This window comes from Asterias rubens, chromosome 1, assembly GCF_902459465.1.
Source record: "Asterias rubens chromosome 1, eAstRub1.3, whole genome shotgun sequence".
Taxonomy (NCBI): Eukaryota; Metazoa; Echinodermata; class Asteroidea; order Forcipulatida; family Asteriidae; genus Asterias; species Asterias rubens.
In genome coordinates this window covers 15,596,583-15,615,932 of record NC_047062.1, presented here as the reverse complement: position 1 = coordinate 15,615,932, position 19,350 = coordinate 15,596,583, and the positions used below count along the sequence as shown (strand labels likewise).

Here is a 19,350-nt window from a genome sequence, read left to right as displayed (position 1 = left end):
AGTCGCCTGACATAAGTCGCGGTCATTGGCCATTAGTAAGCCCTTCACCTGGCTGAGGACCTAGCCATAAACTGGCTTACAGACTTTAAAATGAGATCAGCATAGCATACGACATCATCATCATCATCATTGGCCAGTGGTAACCAATGGCCAATTCAACTGGAACAGTTGTTGGTTACGACCGCCAAAACGCACCCCAGGTAGTTCTACTGACCTTAGAGGAGCCGATCGCAAATGGATTTGGCGCCCTCGTGAGCAAACTGACGTTAAACTCTGCCGGGATGTCCCCAAAGGCTGGAATCTTATAGAAGCCGGGGCCTTTGGTCAACAGATGGCCTGATGGAGTGATCCGGTAGTCCTCAAGGACGTAGAGTCCATAGCCCTGGATGAAGGCACCTTCAATCTAAGGATACAAGCGGAATAATAGTTATCACAGCAGAATCGACAGCTCTATCAAAATATTATTATTACTATTATTATTTATTCGGCAAAACAAAAAGAACAATACAAGACAAAAAGCTAACTAATGTACTGTGACTTGAAAATAAGCCTTTCTGGAAACATGAATGCTTATAGACCTTTCTATTGCAACGTCAAAGGCAAACTGAGGTTGGAAAACTATGGCAAGCCACAAATGTAACACAAAAACAGATACCAACTGTTTGTAACAATGTTACACAAATATTCAAACATTGTGTTTACAACCAATCATTGTAGGTACTTTATTTTATTGAAAGTTTGCAGAAAATGTTGAATTTGGTTAAAGCCATTGGACACTTTCGGTAAACAGTATTGTCCAAGGTCCACACTTCGTGTTTCACAACTTCTATATAAAATAACAAACCTGTGAAAATGTAGGCTCAATTGGTCATCGGAGTCGGGAGAAAATAACGGGAAAACCCACCCTTGTTTCCGCACGTTTCGCCGTGTCATGAAATCCGTAAATTCGATATCGTGAATTGATATTGTTTATTGTTGAATAACATTTCAAGAGAAGTCTTTCACCATTACCGTCTGTAAACCCTGTAAGTTATTTGTAAATCTGTGAACTTTTTTTTTTTTTTCTGTACTGAAAGTGTCCAATGGCTTTAAACCATCTGTAAATACAATTCAGTGTTTTTACTAACATTCGGCTCGGCAGTCCTTGCCAACCAACTCAGTTTGTTTATCAATAATGGAAAGGTCCATAGTGAGTTTTTTTTACTACCTGTCCGATATCTATGGCTGGATTGAGACTGTCTCCAACGTCCATGACGATATCCGACCTGAGGACCTGGTGATCTCCGGTCAAGCAGTCAATCTCGACTTCAGAGACTGCAACGCCATCGGTAAAATAGTTAAATGGTTTTCCCTCGCTGGTCTCCCAGTTATAGTGCAGGTCAGGAGTTCTAATCACAGTCAAGAACAACAAACGAATCAATCAAAGCAAGCAAGGTGAGTAGAGGTATTTAATATCATTTGTTTTTACTCGTACACCAATGTGTTTTAAGCACTGTATACTCGGTACTTTCCTTAAAGGCACTGGACACTTTTGGTAATTAGTCAAAATAATTATTAGCATCAAAACTGACTTGGTAACGAGCAATGAAGAGCAGTGCAGAACATTGTGAGAAACGGCTCCCTCTGAAACACAGTTTTTTAGGTTGAGCTAATTCCTCACTCAAATATTAAAAGACTTCAGGCCTGCAGCCTTTTTAGGCATCTGAAACACACAAGTTTGTGCAACAAGAGTGTTTTTGGTTATGTTATGCATATGTTGGTATACACAAGTGAGAAGACTGGTCTTTGACAATTACCAATAGTGTCCAGTGCCTTTACCATGTGACCAACTTTCTCGAGACTTAGGAACATGTGACTAGTCATCGTAAATGGCATAATAAATAAAGATGTTCTTGACAAGAGTTAAGGTTGGTGAAACTCACTTGTAAAATCCTGTGGTTGACAAACTAACTCGATCAATATATGCGGCCATAACCTGTTTCAGTAAAAGAAATCACAGAAGAACTGTTAAATAAATAAAAAAATTTGCGTGTGTTTTTCTTTCACATTAATGTGAAAGTTCTGAATCGTTGAAGCAAGTTATCAAAGTTGACTCTCATTGTGTGTTTTGTAAAAGACTTGCCTTCTCTGATAATGTACAACCTGGATTCATACTGACTCAAATGACTCATTAGATTAGATGATTAGATAAGATTTATTTATTAATCATGTAAACATGAAAAGTGTTTTCACAGTCATAAAAACATGCATTAAAAACAACCACACAAAAATACAGACAATATACAAAACAATCATAAAAATACAATCAAGAGTAGGTAATTTAAGCAGCAAACACTCAAAGCAGTTGAACTGGTCGCTGCAAAGTAACGATCAATAAATAGAGCTATCTGACAGATGTGATCTGAATGCTGCAGTTCTGAACAACAATCAATGGATCACCCACTCAGATGCCCACTGCTGGAGCAGAGGTGCAAGGCTGGAGACCTGGCTGGGTTTAACGTAAGTGCCAAAGACTGTGCTCAGCTCTGGCCTAAAGGCACTGGGCACGCACCTTTGGTAATTATCAAAGACCAGTAATCCCACTTGGTGTATCCCAACATATGCATAAAATAACAAACCTATGAAAATTTGATCTCAATTGGTCATCAAAATTGGTCATCGAATAATGAAAGAAAAACACCCTTGTTGCAAAATTTGTGTGCTTTCAGATGCATAATATAAGGCTTCAGGCCTGAAATCTTTTACTATTTGAGTGAGAAATAACCCTTTCTCAAAAACTATGCTACTTCAGTGGGAGCCGTTTCTCACATTGTTTTATCAACTATCAACAGCTCCTCATTGCTCATTACCAAGTAAGTTCTTATGGTAACAATTATATTGAGTAATTACCGATAGTGTCCAGTGCCTTTGAACACAACATCTAGCGTGTGTGGACACAAAATAAAAAGAAGAGTACCTGAATGGTGGGAACTATTGCATTTATATACCACATAAGAAAGGAGTTTTCATAATGATATCCACTAATGATGATCACCCCAACAAATATGGTCCAGAATAATAGTGCAACAGACTCTGGTGGCATAGTCGGTGTGGGTTCAAATCCCTGTCATGACACTTGTGTCCTTGAGCAAGAAAACATAAATGCTTCTCATTACCCAGGGCCAACCAGGGGCAAATGGTGTACCATACCCAGGGCCAACCAGGGGCAAATGGTGTTCCATACCCAAGGCCAACCAGGGGCAAATGGTGTACCATACCCAGGGCCAACATGGGGCAAATGGTGTTCCATTTAGAATACTTGGATTTAATATTTTTATTTTTAACCAATTCACCTGACATCCTCATCAGAATAGTCTTGGATACGCCATACTGGTGGGCAGTGTAACGGCGCGCTATTCAGTGAAGTGCGCATTTTAAGCAATGCGCCGTTTACACGTAAACCTATTGACCACCAAAATGGTGAGCGTGGCAGAGTCGCCGCCTGTGACGTCGGTGCAAGGGGGTCAATCTATAAAGTGCTTACCCAGCTTTCCCATGAGCCTTTGGGATTGTCTTGAATGTAGGGTTCCAAGCGTTGCATCAGAGTCTCACAAGCAGCCTACCAAGACACAATAACAAAATAAACACAAATGACCAAATAAGGCACAGGTCTCTACTCACCTAATTTAATTATTTATTTGTTTGTTTCCAGGCAACACACAAACACTATGAATAAGACTACGGAGAACAAAACAACATCACATAAGTATAGAAAATACATTAAAATACATAAACTCAGGAATATTGCACAAACTCTAAAATGAATAACAGATTTATGTTCATGGCAGTCGGTAGCTTTTTTTCTCTAATTGGTATGGACAAACTATTCCACTCATAAGGGGAACGGGTAAAAACGGAGTGTAAAAAGTAATACAATTTCTAACAATGAATGAACATATATGATTTGAGGCATTGCATGGTGATGTAGCAATATATATTTGGTTTGCGGTTACACCATGTGTGTATCTTCTTGCCAGGTAGAGGTTGTTCTTAAAGAATTGTCTTTCTTTAGTTCAACTACCCAGGGTAGATTTATCGGATGTTCAGGAGACCTCATACGATGAATAGAGCAAGCTAATCGAAACGTTGAGACCAATTCAAGAACTTTTGACTTTTGTTCTGCAAAACCAAGTAAAAAACCTCAGAAATTGTACCACAGAATGCAGATTTTTTATCATCAGGGCCCAATTTCAAGAGTCTGCTGACCATAAGCAAAGAATCGGTGCTTACGGAAGCAGGGATTTTCATACTAGCATATTTCACAGGTTATAGCAGAGAATTATTTGATGCGTTAACTATTCTTCACTTACACATGGAAAGAAAGAATGATGGAAAGAATGAATGCTGGTGTGGTAGAAGATTCTGTCCTGCCCGAGATTTTCCCTTCCCCAGATTCTGTTCCCCCATCCCGCAAACTGTGAAGAAATATCATTTGATAGGGCCTTCTTTTGACTCAAATTCCTTCAGCCCATGTTAATTTAAATAATGACATCCTCTATGGCACCAAGAAACAAACAAACAACACCAAACACCCCCCCCCCCAAAAAAAAAAAAGAAAAAAAAAAAGAGAGATCCGCACCTGAAGATGCCGTTAACCCAAAAGGTTCTACTGCTGCTCACATTTTAAAGGCTTTATGTTCTGTTCCATTCTTTATGCCTATTATTAGCCTAAGCCTGCACCAAAGAGCATCTAGAATGCCAACTTTACCCATGCCATAAAGGCTTCACACTCGCATGCTCACTCTTCGACAGATTTGCCCCCTAAAACTTGTGTCATAGATCCGCACCTGAAGATGCTGTTAACTCAAAAACTTGTTTAAAAAAAATGAGCTCAACACCAAACAAACCTTGATTGCCATTCCGTTGAGATCAGAGCTAGCGCTAGCAGCCGTTGGTGAGGTGTTAGGAACCGTCTGGGTGTTAGTCTCACTTATGTGAATCAGCTCCTGTGGTAGGCGTAGTGCCCTGCTCGCTACTTGGATCATCTTAGTATGTAAACCCTGACCCATCTCCACTCCACCGTGAGCAATCAGCACTGAACCGTCAGTGTAGATGTGGACCAAGGCACCAGCCTATACATGAAAGATAAGTTATTAATCATACCATTCATTTTTTACCTGTTCATGTTTGTTGTGTTGTCATTTAGCCTTCGATAAAGACTCTGCTAGGGTTGAAACGTCAGACCATCAACTATTTTTTTGCATTTTTACCATCGGTCCATTTGGTTGGTAAGTTGGTTGCAATAGCTTACTCTATTTCCTATTCATTCTTTAATTACAAAAAACTGATACATTAACAAGTAAATGTTCTCCTATAACAAATACATCTAAAGACACTGGACACTATTGGTAATTGTCAAAAACCAGTCTTCTCACTTGGTGTATCTCAACATATGCATAAAATAACAAACCTCTAAAACTTTGAGCATAACGGAAGAAATAAACTTGTATCATTTCATAGGTTTTTCAAATGAAAAAACTGGGCATGTAAATTCATGTGAAAACTTGACACTGGTCACTGTTGGGGGTAGACCTCACCTGATTCATTGGTTTGTAGGTGTATGCGATTCCAAACTTTGTTGGAGTGACAGCAATACCCTTTTTCCTCCATCGGTTCTCGCTGGGAAAAAAAGTTATTGACAAAAAAATTAAATACATCAAGGGCAGACAATCCTATGACAAAAGAAGGACCGGATAAAACCAGACTTATTGAACACAAAGTTTTCCAGCGCACTCTACAATCTGCTGCTGATAAGTCACTTTCATCTGTGGCTCCCCAATTATGGAACAGTCTCCCGACACATCTGCGCTCAGCAACATCACTTCAGATGTTCAAGAAAGGCCTAACATCTCACCCTTTTACTCAATGATACCACAATGCTTATTTGTTTCCCTTTCCTTAATTTCCTTAATTTTTCTTGAGTCATGCGTATCATCAAACTGCTGTGATCTAAATGAAATAGCGGTTTAAACATTTCTAAGTGTATTATATTGTATTGTATTGTATTGTACTGCATTGCATTGTAAAAGCAAAAACATTCTTAAAGGTTGTGTAGCAGTGGCAACTTAGCATCTTATGCTGGAAAGATTGCCAACAAAGCAAAGAGTATAACATCTGCTCAGGACAATTACTTACTGAACATGTTTCTAGCTAACAGCTACCAAATAATGGCGCATTGGCAGCGATTAGGAGAATAGGTGTATCAAAATGGGTTAGCAGATGGAGTCTGTCAGTACTACGCTGTCTAGTGCAGTTATGATTTGAATTGTCGACGGGCACCCTTTTTATAGGCTAGGACAAGCGATCATTGGCGATATGCTGCCACGCATTATGTGTAAGTTAGACATAAGTTGCGAATGCCGACAACATGCTAAGCATTCCTTGGTATAAGTTATCTATAAGTTATCAAATCCTTCTATATAAGTTACTATCACCATATGTAAAAGTCCAACTCGCTGTGAATACACTATGTACATGTATACACCCAACAGTAAAAGCATACGCTGGCTGAAACCTCATGGTGTGACAGGGCCATTAAAGGCAGTGGACACTATTGGTAGTTACTCAAAATAATTATCAGCATAAAACTACACTTGGTAACGAGTAATGGGAAGAGGTTGATAGTATAAAACCTTGTGAGAAACGGCTCCCTCTGAAGTGACGTAGTTTTCAAGAAAGAAGTAACTTTCCATGAATTTGATTTTGAGACCTCAAGTTTAGAATTTGAGGTCTCGAAATCAATCATCTAAAAGCACACAACTTCGTGTGACAAGGGTGTTTTATATTTCATTCATATCTCGCAACTTTGACGCCCAAATGAGCTCAAAGTTTCACAGGTTTGTTATTTTATGCATATGTTTAGATACACCAACTGTGAAGGCTAGTCTTTGACAATTACCAATAGTGTCCACTGCCTTTAACAGCAGAACGTAAGCAGACAGTAGCTACTGTGCGTGACTCAAGGAGTTCCTACCTATTAAATTGGTCAACATCTCTTCTGCGATTGTCAAAATCACTCTTGGTGAGGCACTGCTCCCAGCATCGCTCCAGGTTCCAATTCTTCAATTCTTGTCCAAAGTGTGTCCTGTCTCCCTCCTTGTAGAAGTTCAGCTCTCGGATCTAGATAAATAGAAAGTGTGCACGTTGGGCAATAAAGTTTTATTGATGGCATAATGGCAAATGCATCAAGACCTGGGGTGGAATTCATAAAGTGTTAAGACTAGACATATCTTGACTTAGGACGAGTAACTTAAGACAAGCCTTAAGTTTTTAACATCTCCTAGAGTCCTAACACTTTGTGGAATCGGCCCCTGGTTAGTCATTAAACCGTTATTCATAAACACCCCAGACAATTTTTCTACTCCTATTGGTGGAGAGCGCATCACTCGGGTGTACATAAACCTTTTGTTAATGACCGGTAAAAAGTGTTAATTCATGAGCGTGACACGCGACCTTGCACCTGTTCTTTTAAGACAATTTCTTTATTCTTATTGGTCGAGAGCAACGGCTGAAACAGTTGTGCCACATCACGCGATACGCGCGACGCCCACAGCATTCCCTTATAAGGAGTTGTTTACGCGAGGGCAGCGGAGGGCTCTACCATTTCATAGCTGGAGGGGTGTTGAGTTGAAAGAAATCATTTAACAATTATAATTTTTGCACTTATTTTACTTTTTTTGCATTTTTTTTACGTTTCGGTAAATTATCAAGAACCAGGCCTCGTTGGGATTAAACCACCAATTGAAAACCTCTTCACCACGCATTGATTCCCTTAATAACAATCATTCTTACTAGCAGCTGAGAAGCTGAATTGCGTAAGACACAGCTACAATGTGGTTTCCCTTGTGTTTTATTACTTGATACAACATTGCAAAAGAAAGCTTTTCTGGAAAGCTAAATGCTCTGCTTTGGTCGAAATTTCAGACCATTAACTATTCTGTTGCATTTATACCATAGGTCCCTTTGATTGGTAAGCAGTTTTTCAATAGCTACTTCTATGGTCGAAACGTCAGACCATTAACTATTTTTGTTGCATTTATAGCATAGGTCCCTTTGATTGGTAAGCAGTTTTTCAATAGCTAATTCTATTTAATCACAACATTGAACTTACTTTTATTTGGGATAATCCACATTTGCTGGCAATGTCCGAGACAAAAGACTCTGTGATCAGCATACTCTGAGGGGCTCCGAAACCACGGAAGGCAGTATTAGACGGAAGGTTAGTTTTGCATGGATAGCCCGTCACAATAATATTTGGGATGTTGTAGCAATTATCCGCATGCAAGAGTGCCCTTTCTAAGACCTAGAAAGAAAGGAAAAAAAACATGAATGAAAAAATTAATATCCCTCAATAAAAAGAGAAGTTCTGGCGTTTTTTCAAAACAGAGATGAACCGGGACAACAGCTTCAAATTGATCCTCAACTCTTTTAAAAGACACTGGACACTATTGGTAATTGTCAAAGACCAGTCTTCTCACTTGGTGTATCTCAACATATGCATAAAATAACAAACCTGTGAAAATTTTAGCTCAATTGGTCGTCAAAGTTGTGAGATAACTAAGAAAAAAAAAACACCCTTGTCACACAAAGTTGTGTGCTTTCAGATGCTTGATTTCGATACCTCAAAATCTAATTCCGAGGTCCCAAAATAAAATTTGTGGAAAATTACTTCTTTCTCGAACACAACGTCTCTTCAGAGGGAGCTGTTTCTCACAATGTTTAATACTATCAACCTCTCCACATTAATTGTTCCCAAGTAAGGTTTTATGTAAATGATTATTTTGTGTAATTACCAATAGTGTCCACTGCCTTTAAGAATGCAGCTATTACTAAATTATGCAACAAAAAGTCATATCTTCTATTTCGAGTGATGTTCTCGGTCAATGATGCTAGTTGTCTCCAGATCTCCTTCTCCAACCGTATGTATTTCTTCAAATTTTTTGTTTACATCCAAAATCACCAAACAAGCCTCCTCTAGAAATCACATCAAATAGCCTTTATTGCCTTTGTGAAGTATCAGATCTGTGGCCGATTTAACAAAGCAACAAGATCAATTGTAAGACAACTTGTCAGTATTACCATAGTGATTTATATTGTGACATCATACTTTACTTAGCTACTTCGATTGATTTGCAGTTAAGATCAATCTTAGCTCTTTGTGAAATCAGCCCCTGGCCTCAAATTTTGATTGTGATCATTGCAACAAGACTCACCGCGACGGATAGATCCAAAGAGTTGCCGCTGTTGGAGTACAGGTTAAGCTGAAGTGCCCTTATCTTGCCGTCATCATTAAATCCCACCTTATATCGTCCCATAAATGGATGGCGTGTTCCAGTAGTGCACATGTCCTCATCTCTATCCAGCATCATACGGACTGGACGATTCACTCTTCGGAATGGAAATAAAAAGAAGGGGGGGGGGTAATTTTATTATCAAAGTGTCTTCACATTTAGCAGAGTGTTTCTTCCCAACCCTCACCACAAAACTTGATTTGTAATACAACCAAACTATCTCTCCATCAATTTGATGGGAAGTACACAATGTAACTTTGGTTTTTGGAACAGTTTGATTGTTTTAATCTTATATAAATATAGATGCAACAAAGAGCTGTTTAGCAAAAATACTGCTCACCAAACTTATTTGCTAAGCAAAAAATGATTCGGGCACCAGTCAAACCTATGTAAAATAATAATGGAATGTTGGCTGGTAACCTGTTTTTGCTAAGCAATATATTTCTGTGCTTAGCAAGTTTTAGTGCTTATGGGTCCAGGGGTGGGTTATACAAAGAGTTAAGACTACTTAGGACTAGTCCTAACTCTTTGTGAGATCGAACCCTGAACTTGAGTTCTTTACTTGATTCATTTAGCGAGGAATGTACAAATCTGGAGGATAGCTTACTTTCTCGCAGCTACAGCGCACACAGCTGCGTTGATACAGCACCTGCTTTCCTTGCCACCAAAGCCTCCTCCAAGTCTCTTTACTCGACTTACAACCTTGTTGTCTCGGACTCCTAGAGCAGTCGCAACAACGGACTTTAGAGAGAGAGAGAGAGAGAGAGAAAGATGCAAATCATCTAAGGGCATTTTAATATGCCTGTATAAGCTTTTTGTAAAACATTTCACAAAAATAGATATCTAAATAATAATAATAATAATTATTATTGTTTTTATTTTTTAAGCATAGGATTCGAACTGCCTCTAGCAACCGGGCAATCTCATTGGTCTAGTTGGTATGAAACTGCTCTAGAATTGCAAAGGTTGTGGGTTTGAATCCCGCTCAAGTAAAACGTTTTTTTTTTTTACAGAGCTTGGGTAAGTTCTGAGTATGAAGTGCTAACAACCAGTGATATACGTGTATATGTGTAAAACAAAAATTAAATGCATTGTTACTGTTTTTATTGAATCCAGCCCACCTGGGTTGCTTTCAGCGCCTGAGTTGATGAAATGACTTCGACTTCCCCGTCTTCGCCCGGGATAACCAACGTAGACACAGTCTCTAGGTAGAAGTGTTCCTGAGCCCCTACTTTGACCTCTCCTTCAAGGATGTGATGAGAACTCTCAAAACCTTCCTGGACGTTTCCCCTCTTGACAGAGTTCTGCGGCTTGAAGAAGGAGCTATGCTCGATGGCGTCCTGTTAAGAGAACAAAATCAAACCAAAACTATAGACCGTATTGGAAAAAAAACCTCTGATGCTATGACAGGGGCGAAAATGTAGGACAGGCCATATGCGCGTCTTAACACAAACATCAATGAAGCACGCAGCGTTCCTGGTTTGATCATAGGTATTACACCTATGGGTATGATTTCTATGGCGCACGTACACGCAAGACGCACACACTCACAGAGGATGGGACAGGTATTTGAATGGTACGCCATCATTTGATATGGTCTATTAGGTATTTTATGCTGTGGTAGAATTTTCTGCTGAACAAATTTATGAAATTGGGCCCAGGGGTCGATTTCACAAAGAGTTAGGACTAGTCCTAACTTAGGACTAGTCCTAGGAGATATACAAATTGCATGGTTAGTCCTAAGTTAGGACGAGTACCTGGTCCTAACTTGAGATAAGACTAGTCCTAACTCTTCTCTCCCTGTCCGCTAAAATATTGGGTGGTGAGTAAGCATGCAAATTTAAGTTTGTGTACATTTCCATCCACGCTCATTTATACCAGAATATGCTGGGAGTAAATTAGCACACATCGGTGTATATGGGTAAACACCAAATATTAATATTCTTTATCTCCGATTCAAATTTAACATCTATTAATCGGTTGCAGTACCCGCTGCTAAAACATATGATTCAAACTGCCTCTAGGTACCGGGCAATATCGGTCTAGGTGGTATGACACTGTTCTAGAATTGCAAAGGCCGTGAGTTTGAATCCCACCCGAGTACCATGCCTGTGATATTTTTCACACAACTCGGGTAAGTACTGAATATACAGTGCTAACACACATCGGTGGGTATGGGTAAACAAAAAATTAATATTCTTTATCCCTGATTCAAATATTACATCTATTAGGGAGTAAACTATTTTTGGGGTTGAACAAAGAATTGACTAGAGTGGGATTCGAACCAACGACCTCCAGATTAACGTGCCGGCGCTCTACCAGCTGAGCTATCTAGCCCTATATTGGCGGTGTCCCTATTTTGTCAATATCTTTGTTCGGGGGTGCCAGTCAGAAGCCATACAACCGTTAACTGCCGTGTAGCCAGGGATCACACCCAAATTACGATACAACCTGGGAAGCAGTCAGTTTCCCTTGTGTTTTATATTGATATCTGAAACAAAAAGTCGCATCCCCTTAAGGTGATCCCCTAGCTGCCGCTTCCCAGGTTGTATCGTAATTTGGGTGTGATCCCTGGCTACACGGCATTAACGGTTGTATGGCTTGACTGGCACCCCCGAACAAAGATATTGACAAAATAGGGACACCGCCAATATAGGGCTGAATAGCTCAGTTGGTAGAGCGCCGGCACGTTAATCCGGAGGTCGTTGGTTCGAATCCCACTCCAGTCAATTCTTTGTTTAACCCCAAAAATCGTTTACAAATTGACCCAGTCAGTTTCCCTTGTGGTTTAGGGAGTAAACTACACGAGTCTGAGGCTTACCTCTATGGAGATGAGTGCTGGCAGTTCTTCATAGTCCACTTTGACAAGTTTAGCAGCGCGCTGAGCGATGGCTTGATCATCAGCCACAATCAAACCGATCGTTTGACCAACAAATATCACCTGAGTTATGAGAGAAAAAAATAAAGAAAAAATACACAAGATTAATTAGATGCTCAATACTGTTGTTTCAAGTGCAAACTATCAGTATTTTCCTGCATGGTTTGTGGACTACGTTTGAATTGTGAGATCTACAATACTGTCCAAATTCTCTTGCAAAATAATGCAAACACATACCTCTTTGTCTGCAAACAGAGGATCATCTCTGGTTGGCCCTAACCCAACCATATTAGTTCCCGGTACATCATTGATGTCTACATAGGTGTGGACTCCCTCGACTTCAAGAGCAGGAGTTGCGTCAACAGCCCTAACCATGAAATAGATACAGAGTATGTGTCAAGTTAAAGGGTTTGTGTGCTTTTTGTACGACACAAAACGTCCACAGATTTACATTAAACTTACACAGTCCAATGATAATGATAGTAATAGATGTTGAATTTGCATCGGGGATAAAGAATATTAATTATTATATTTTTTTTTTTTTTTTTTTACCCATACACCGATGTGTGTTAGCACTGTATACTCAGTACTTTCCCGAGTCCTGTGAAAAAATATCACAGGCATGTTACTCGGGTGGGATTCGAACCCACGACCCTTGCAATTCTAGAGCAATGTCTTACCAACTAGACTACCGAGGTTGCCCGGCAGCTAGAGGCAGTTCGAAACCTATGTTTTGGCAGCGGGTACCGCATTGATATAATAGATGTTAAATTTGCATCGGGGATAAAGAATATTAATTTTGGTTTTTTTTTTACCCATACACCGATGTGTGTTAGCAAGGGTCGTGGGTTCGAAATCCCACCCGAGTAACATGCCTGTGATATTTTTTCACAGGACTCGGGAAAGTACTGAGTATACAGTGCTAACACACATCGGTATATGGGTAAAAAAAAAGAAAAAAAAAAAAGAAAGAAAAAAAAATAGATAATGATAGTAGAAAGCTTCCTTTTAAAACATTACTTGACAAGGAAATGGACATTTCAAGAAATGAGCGAAGCAATTTCACACACAAAAAATTGCCTCAGTGAGACGAAAATTATTTTAGCATCTACAACAAATTCACCACCAGGCAATGCACATGATCTTAACTGATAACTCAGAAGACAGAAGGCCAAACGTATACATGGAGTTAGATGCATTGCTTGGCATGTATTTTCATTTTTACGCATTGCCTACTACGCATTACGCACAACGCATGACAAACAAATGGATATCATGCTCAATGAGTTTGATTGAAACTTACAGGATCTTAGCGTGGGCCTTCTTGCTCAACACTAAGGCTATGTACAGTTCACCTGTTGAGAGAAAGTAAATGAGAAACTGATTTAGACCCTTCCCATGAAATATGTTAGCTGCACATAGCAAAATGAGGGAACATCGCGCTGTTTTGTACACGACTAATGGCTGCGTGTCGCAGATTCGATTGCGAGTCTGCTTAGTGCACAACTCTATGGCGTTTGCCAACCAATAGGGTCAGTACGTGTGCAAGAATGTAATAGGCATATTTCATGGGAAGGGTCCATTATCTTAAGTGTATGAATTTGAAGGATTTTGAAAGATTGAGGCATATTTGACATTTGCTTATTGACCCAGAAACGGAACACACCACTACACAATGCTAGTCCACCATTTCCACCATTTTGGGAGTCAATTACTTTCGCTACACTTTGACTCCCAAAATGGTAGACGAGTTTAGACAGGTGTAAGTGCACTTGGCGTTCACGAAAGCAATGATGGAGTACTACACACATGTACAAAACATTCACATTGTTAAACCATTTTTCTTTTAAAGGCAGTGGACACTATTGGTAATTGTCAAAGACTAGCCTTCACAGTTGGTGTATCTCAATATATGCATAAAATAACTAACCTGTGAAAATTTGAGCTCAATCGGTCATCAAAGTTGCGAGATAATAATGAAAGAAAAAAACACCCTTGTCACAGGAAGTTGTGTGCGTTAAGATGGTTGATTTCGAGACCTCAAGTTCTAAATCTGAGGTCTCGAAATCAAATTTGTGGAAAATTACTTCTTTCTCGAAAACTATGGCACTTCAGAGGGAGCTGTTTCTCACAATGTTTTATACCATCAGCCTCTCCCCATTACTCGTTACCAAGTGAGGTTTTTTATGCTGATAATTATTTTGAGTAATTACCAATAGTGTCCACTGCCTTTAAACCATTTTTCTTTTATTGAGATATCGCCTAACATAACAATGCTGGACAGTAACGAAAAAGTGAGGGCTACACTTCACTTGTTTGGGCTATCAACCCAAATCAACTGTCACCAGGGAAAGCACCGAATATACAGTGTATGGTGTCAGGGTACAAATCAAATGACAGTCTACATGAACAAAATAATATTCCTGTAATCACCTTTGACCTGGGGGAGGTCATCTACATAAATAGCTTCACCCGTGACCTGCTTGATAGCGGACAGATGGGTCAAAGGTCGTCCCACAGCATCTGAGTCAGGCTGACCCGATGGAACCTCCTGTGTTTCAAAGAAACATGAAAAATATTGAAGCACCGGTTAAAGCTGGTTTTTACCAAATGCAAATGCAAAAGAAAAGTGGATGTAACGCGTTTTTAATTATTTTGTGATGCAAGTTCGCCCCAACTTTTTGTTAGGCTAAAAGACAAGCTTGGCAAGGGATTACAAGAAGAAACATTATTAAATGTGAAAATAACACAGGGGAGTTGAAGGGAAGTAAAACAGCCTAAATTGTAGGATAGAGGGAAACATGCACCAGGCAAGGAGTTGCAGTCAAGGAATAAAGCTGTTGGAATGGCTCTAAATTTGTTCTACACCTCAGCAAATCAAGTGTGTATAAGAAGCAGAAAGTCTGGTTTCACGCTCAAACATTCTAATAGGGGAACCCGGTCAGACACACTGGTGGCACATTTGACATAAAGATATCTCTAGAAACGTTGCCCGAAACGTTTGTGTGGATCTCCACTTTGAATGCGTAGAAAAATTTATAATTTCATATAGTTTGAAATGCTTTGTCATATAGTTTGAAATGCTGGCGTGGTTGTTGAAACAGGAATTATTTCCAGTGGGGACTTTGGTAGTTATGGCCGTGTCCGAAATGGCAGCTACAGCTACGGCTAAGGCTACATTTCCGCGTCATCATGCATTGAGGTGTAGGACATCCTTAGCAACACACTTAGCAACAGCCGTAGCCGTAGCTGTAGGCGCCAATTCGGGTACGGACTAAATTTTCAAACAATCTGCATATACATTGTAAGACCAAGGAGAAACACCATAGCAAGAAATTAATGGTGAGGACAATCTCATGAATATTCTTTCCCTGAAAATCCTATCATCCAATCATATTACCTGAAACATCTGCACACCCTTCACAGGGCTCTTTTGATAGCTCTGATTGGCTGTTTTGTAGGATGCTGGAATTGATACCCCACTAAGGCCAGGCTGTAAAGTGAAAAATATCAGAATGAATGAAATGAATGAGTGAAACTTGAGCGATGGAAACAAAAACAATTCTTTAAGAAAATATTCTTTTATAAGAGAAAGACAGAAATATGAGCTTTTTAGATCAATCTATTCAGACCTCGTCCACCAGAACAACAAGGACACAGCCATTTTTCACTAATGTAAAACGCATTGAGACTTTATTGTGAAGTTATTATGTGTACTATTATTATTATTTCTTACCAGCTTCATACTGACTTGCTCCAAGACAAAGAGGTAGAACTTGAAGAAGAAGCTGAGAGTCAGAGATTGACGAAACGGCTCCATCCCACCAGGGGCACCAGGAGAAAGGGGTAGATCCTGGGCCAGTAACGGGCACATGGCTTCCACTAAACCATCACTCCAGGCTCTATACATAACAACAAGTCAAGAAAGTGAAGATGGAGGCAACATAAAGGAAGGTAAAGGCTAACACAAGGAAGGTAGTGGCAGCACTTCAAAGGTACTTATCACTAATTTCATGGCTCTGCTTACCGCCGAATTCTGCGCTTACGATCACGATTCCCCGCTTACGTGCAAGCGCCAAATTTCTGCACTAGCCTTGTAAGCGTAGAATGCCTAGTAACGTGGAGTACGCACGCGCAGAAGCCAAAATTCGCCGCTAACCTGTGAAATACGCTTGCCGTAAGCACAGAATTTCCTGCTTCCATAAGTGCGATTCTGTGCGAACGGTAAGCAGAGCCATGAAACCAGGCCCTGTAGTGTATCCCAACATATGCATTAAATAGCAAATCTGTGGAAATTTTGACTCAATGGTTCATTGAAGATGCAAGAAAATAATGAAAGAAAAAAAACCCCACCCTTGTTGCACATCTTTGTGTACTATCACATGCATAATATAAGGTTCTAGGCCTGAAGTCTTTTAACATTTGAAGAGAAATGATCTCTTTCTCAAAAAACTACGTTACTATCAGAGGGAGTCGTTTCTCACAATGTTTTATACCATTTAGATCAACAGCTCTCCATTGCTAGTGACCAAGTATGTTTCTTTGTTAACGATTATTTTGAGTAATAACCAATAGTGTCCAGTGCCTTTAAAATGTATAGGTGCAGGGTAAAACACAGTACATGTAATGGTCATAAAACAGTGTTCACCATTTACCTTCCATTCAAGCTTGCCATAGTCTTCACTGCCAGCACTGACGTAGCAGCCATACCTCCAAATGCTAGAGTACAATCCTGCACTGTATTAGTGCCTGGTTTGAAGACTACCCTCATGCCGGCATTGACTATAGCAATATCATCCTCACGACGTGGAGACTGTTTGTATCCTTGAAAGTATTCATTCTGGAGAGAAACAACATTTCAGATTTGTTACGAGAAACCCATTTGTTAAAAAAAATGTATAGGTGAGGATCATACCAAATGTCATAGGCCCAGCTGTAAAGGCACTGGGCACCTCTGGTAATTGTCAAAGCCCAGTCTTCTCACTTGGTGTATCTCAACATATGCATAAAATAACAAATCTGTGAAATTTGTACTCAATTGGTCATTGAAGATGCAAGAGAATAGTGCAAGAAAAAACCCTTGTTGCACAAATTTGTGTTCTTTCAGATGCATAATAAAAAGGCTTCAGCCTAAGTCTTTTATTATTTGAATGACAAATTACCTTTTTCTCAAAAACTACGTTACTTCAGAGGGAGCCGTTTTCTCACATTGTTTTATACTATCAACAACTCTACATTGCTTGTTACCAAGTAAGTTTTTAATCTGACAATTATTTTGATTAAATACTAAAAGTGTCCAGTGTAACAAAAATTACCTCCAGTGTGTATGGTATGTTGATGACTTTTATAACCTCGTCCTTGGCAATAACATTCTTCCGATAACCAGTGAAGAAATTGCCATCCATGGTAACCATGCGAGTTCCTGAAAGTAGAAAGAAAGTATGCAAATTAACTCATGTTTATGGTTGCAATGGAGAGAATATTTTTATGAGATGAAACATGGATTGTTCCATGGTCGCTTGCCCACCCATCCTCTGGGAGCCCAGACAAGGCAAGGCTTCTCGTTGGAGAAGATGTCTTTGTCTCTCCTTCACAGACACCCTGAAACGAGACACTTGCTTGGCCAGCGCTGAAGAACTACGCTCCTGCATGCCGGATCGCTACATCTGGACATAAATCACTGAGCAGGCTCGAGCTTCTACATGGCGCTCGACTTGATGAATAGTATACACTCCACCTTTAAACTATTTGAAAGTATTTGCTCCTGGTGTTTTGAACGCAATCCCTTTCAAGGTACTACTCCTCATCTATCAATACATGCCCCATCTCCTAGATACATCCAGGATTGAATACAGTTAATTTGTAAACTCAACCACCGCTGGAGTGTTTCTGAGCATGTTTTTGCTGCATACACTTCAGGGCTGTTTATTGAATGAAGACCAGAGAGAAGTAGTTAAAAGACGAACTTGGACTTCTTTTACTTACCTCGTTTTGACACGACCTCCAATTTGCAAACCGCAGCCATGAGAAGAGGGTTCAGATCTGATATAGGTGATCCTGTTGCTATGGCACCTCCCAAACTCTGTAATATCCAATCCAAACAAAATATATACAACAATGTTATGTAAAAAATATTATACAGAATTTGTAGAGCTGACAAAATAGCTGCAAAAAGTCTTCATGTTTTGTGCGATCAACCATCATAAAACAACAAACCTGTAAACAATTTTGGCTTTATCAGTTTTGTGACTTAAAGGAACACATTGCCTTGGATCGGACGAGTTGGTCTATAAAAAGCGTTTGTAACCATTTTTTATTAAATGCATAATTATGGTTGGAAAGCTGTTTTAAAAGTAGAAAACAATGATCCGCACAAGTTTGCCTCGAAATTGCGTGGTTTTCCTTTTACTGTGCGAACTAACACGGTCGGCCATTTATGGGAGTCAAAAACTTGACTCCCATAAACTTGACTCCCATAAATGGCCGACCGAGTTAGTCGACGAGGTAAAAGGAAAACTGTGCAATTTCGAGGCATGTTTGTGTGGATCATTGTATTCTACTTTTACAACATCTTTCTACCCATATGCATTTTATAAAAAAAAAACGGTAACGAACGCTTTTCAAAGACCAACTCGACCGATCCAAGGCAACGAGTTCCTTTAAGAGAAAATACAGAAACCCCATTCACAATTTTCAGCATGTCTAACACAAATGAAACAAATGAAAGCAACTGTTGCATTTTGGTTTTTGTTTTCAGACAGAGTTTTTTTTTTTCATTTCAGAGGTAAATAGTTCACAGAGAGAAGTTATCCTCATCTGAACTTAACAATCAGTAAGGTTTCAGACGAAAATTTTACAATTTTTTTTCTATCCTTATGTCCTTATTACCAATCCTTTATTATCCCTTTAAACGCAGAAATAAAATTGTAAAATCATTCAAACTACAGCTCTTCTAAATTAAGCCCTCCACGATCGTCCCAGCGAGCTGGGACTGAGTGAATTCACAAAGACTTGTGAATGACACCAATACTTACCGCAGTGTTTCTAATTTGATGACCTGCAAACCAGCGCAACATCTCAACAATGGCGGCAAAGATACGCGTCTTATACTCTGCTCAGAAGAAAACAAAGAATTTGCAATTT

General features: G+C 39.6%; 1 protein-coding gene and 1 non-coding gene across 3 annotated transcripts in view; both read right to left on the bottom strand.

Annotated features, from left to right (window-relative positions):
- LOC117289616 (xanthine dehydrogenase/oxidase-like) overlaps positions 1 to 19,350 on the bottom strand; it is a 34,401-nt gene that overhangs the window by 3,677 nt on the left and 11,374 nt on the right. For both annotated transcript variants that reach the window (XM_033770831.1, XM_033770823.1), the window contains exons 10-30: positions 19,242 to 19,318; positions 18,193 to 18,289; positions 17,523 to 17,629; positions 16,863 to 17,047; positions 15,944 to 16,109; positions 15,608 to 15,700; positions 14,641 to 14,758; positions 13,511 to 13,562; positions 12,445 to 12,574; positions 12,151 to 12,270; positions 10,451 to 10,669; positions 9,937 to 10,070; positions 9,252 to 9,426; positions 8,150 to 8,341; positions 7,013 to 7,158; positions 5,577 to 5,658; positions 4,887 to 5,111; positions 3,524 to 3,598; positions 1,923 to 1,975; positions 1,208 to 1,388; positions 215 to 403 (exon numbers count right to left, since the gene is read on the bottom strand). In XM_033770831.1, coding sequence (XP_033626722.1) covers positions 215 to 403; positions 1,208 to 1,388; positions 1,923 to 1,975; positions 3,524 to 3,598; positions 4,887 to 5,111; positions 5,577 to 5,658; positions 7,013 to 7,158; positions 8,150 to 8,341; positions 9,252 to 9,426; positions 9,937 to 10,070; positions 10,451 to 10,669; positions 12,151 to 12,270; positions 12,445 to 12,574; positions 13,511 to 13,562; positions 14,641 to 14,758; positions 15,608 to 15,700; positions 15,944 to 16,109; positions 16,863 to 17,047; positions 17,523 to 17,629; positions 18,193 to 18,289; positions 19,242 to 19,318 — 2,816 coding nt within the window. The remainder of the gene's footprint in view (positions 1 to 214; positions 404 to 1,207; positions 1,389 to 1,922; positions 1,976 to 3,523; positions 3,599 to 4,886; positions 5,112 to 5,576; positions 5,659 to 7,012; positions 7,159 to 8,149; positions 8,342 to 9,251; positions 9,427 to 9,936; positions 10,071 to 10,450; positions 10,670 to 12,150; positions 12,271 to 12,444; positions 12,575 to 13,510; positions 13,563 to 14,640; positions 14,759 to 15,607; positions 15,701 to 15,943; positions 16,110 to 16,862; positions 17,048 to 17,522; positions 17,630 to 18,192; positions 18,290 to 19,241; positions 19,319 to 19,350) is intronic.
- Trnas-aga lies at positions 12,833 to 12,905 on the bottom strand. The gene has a single exon. It is a non-coding gene; the product is annotated as a tRNA-Ser (tRNA).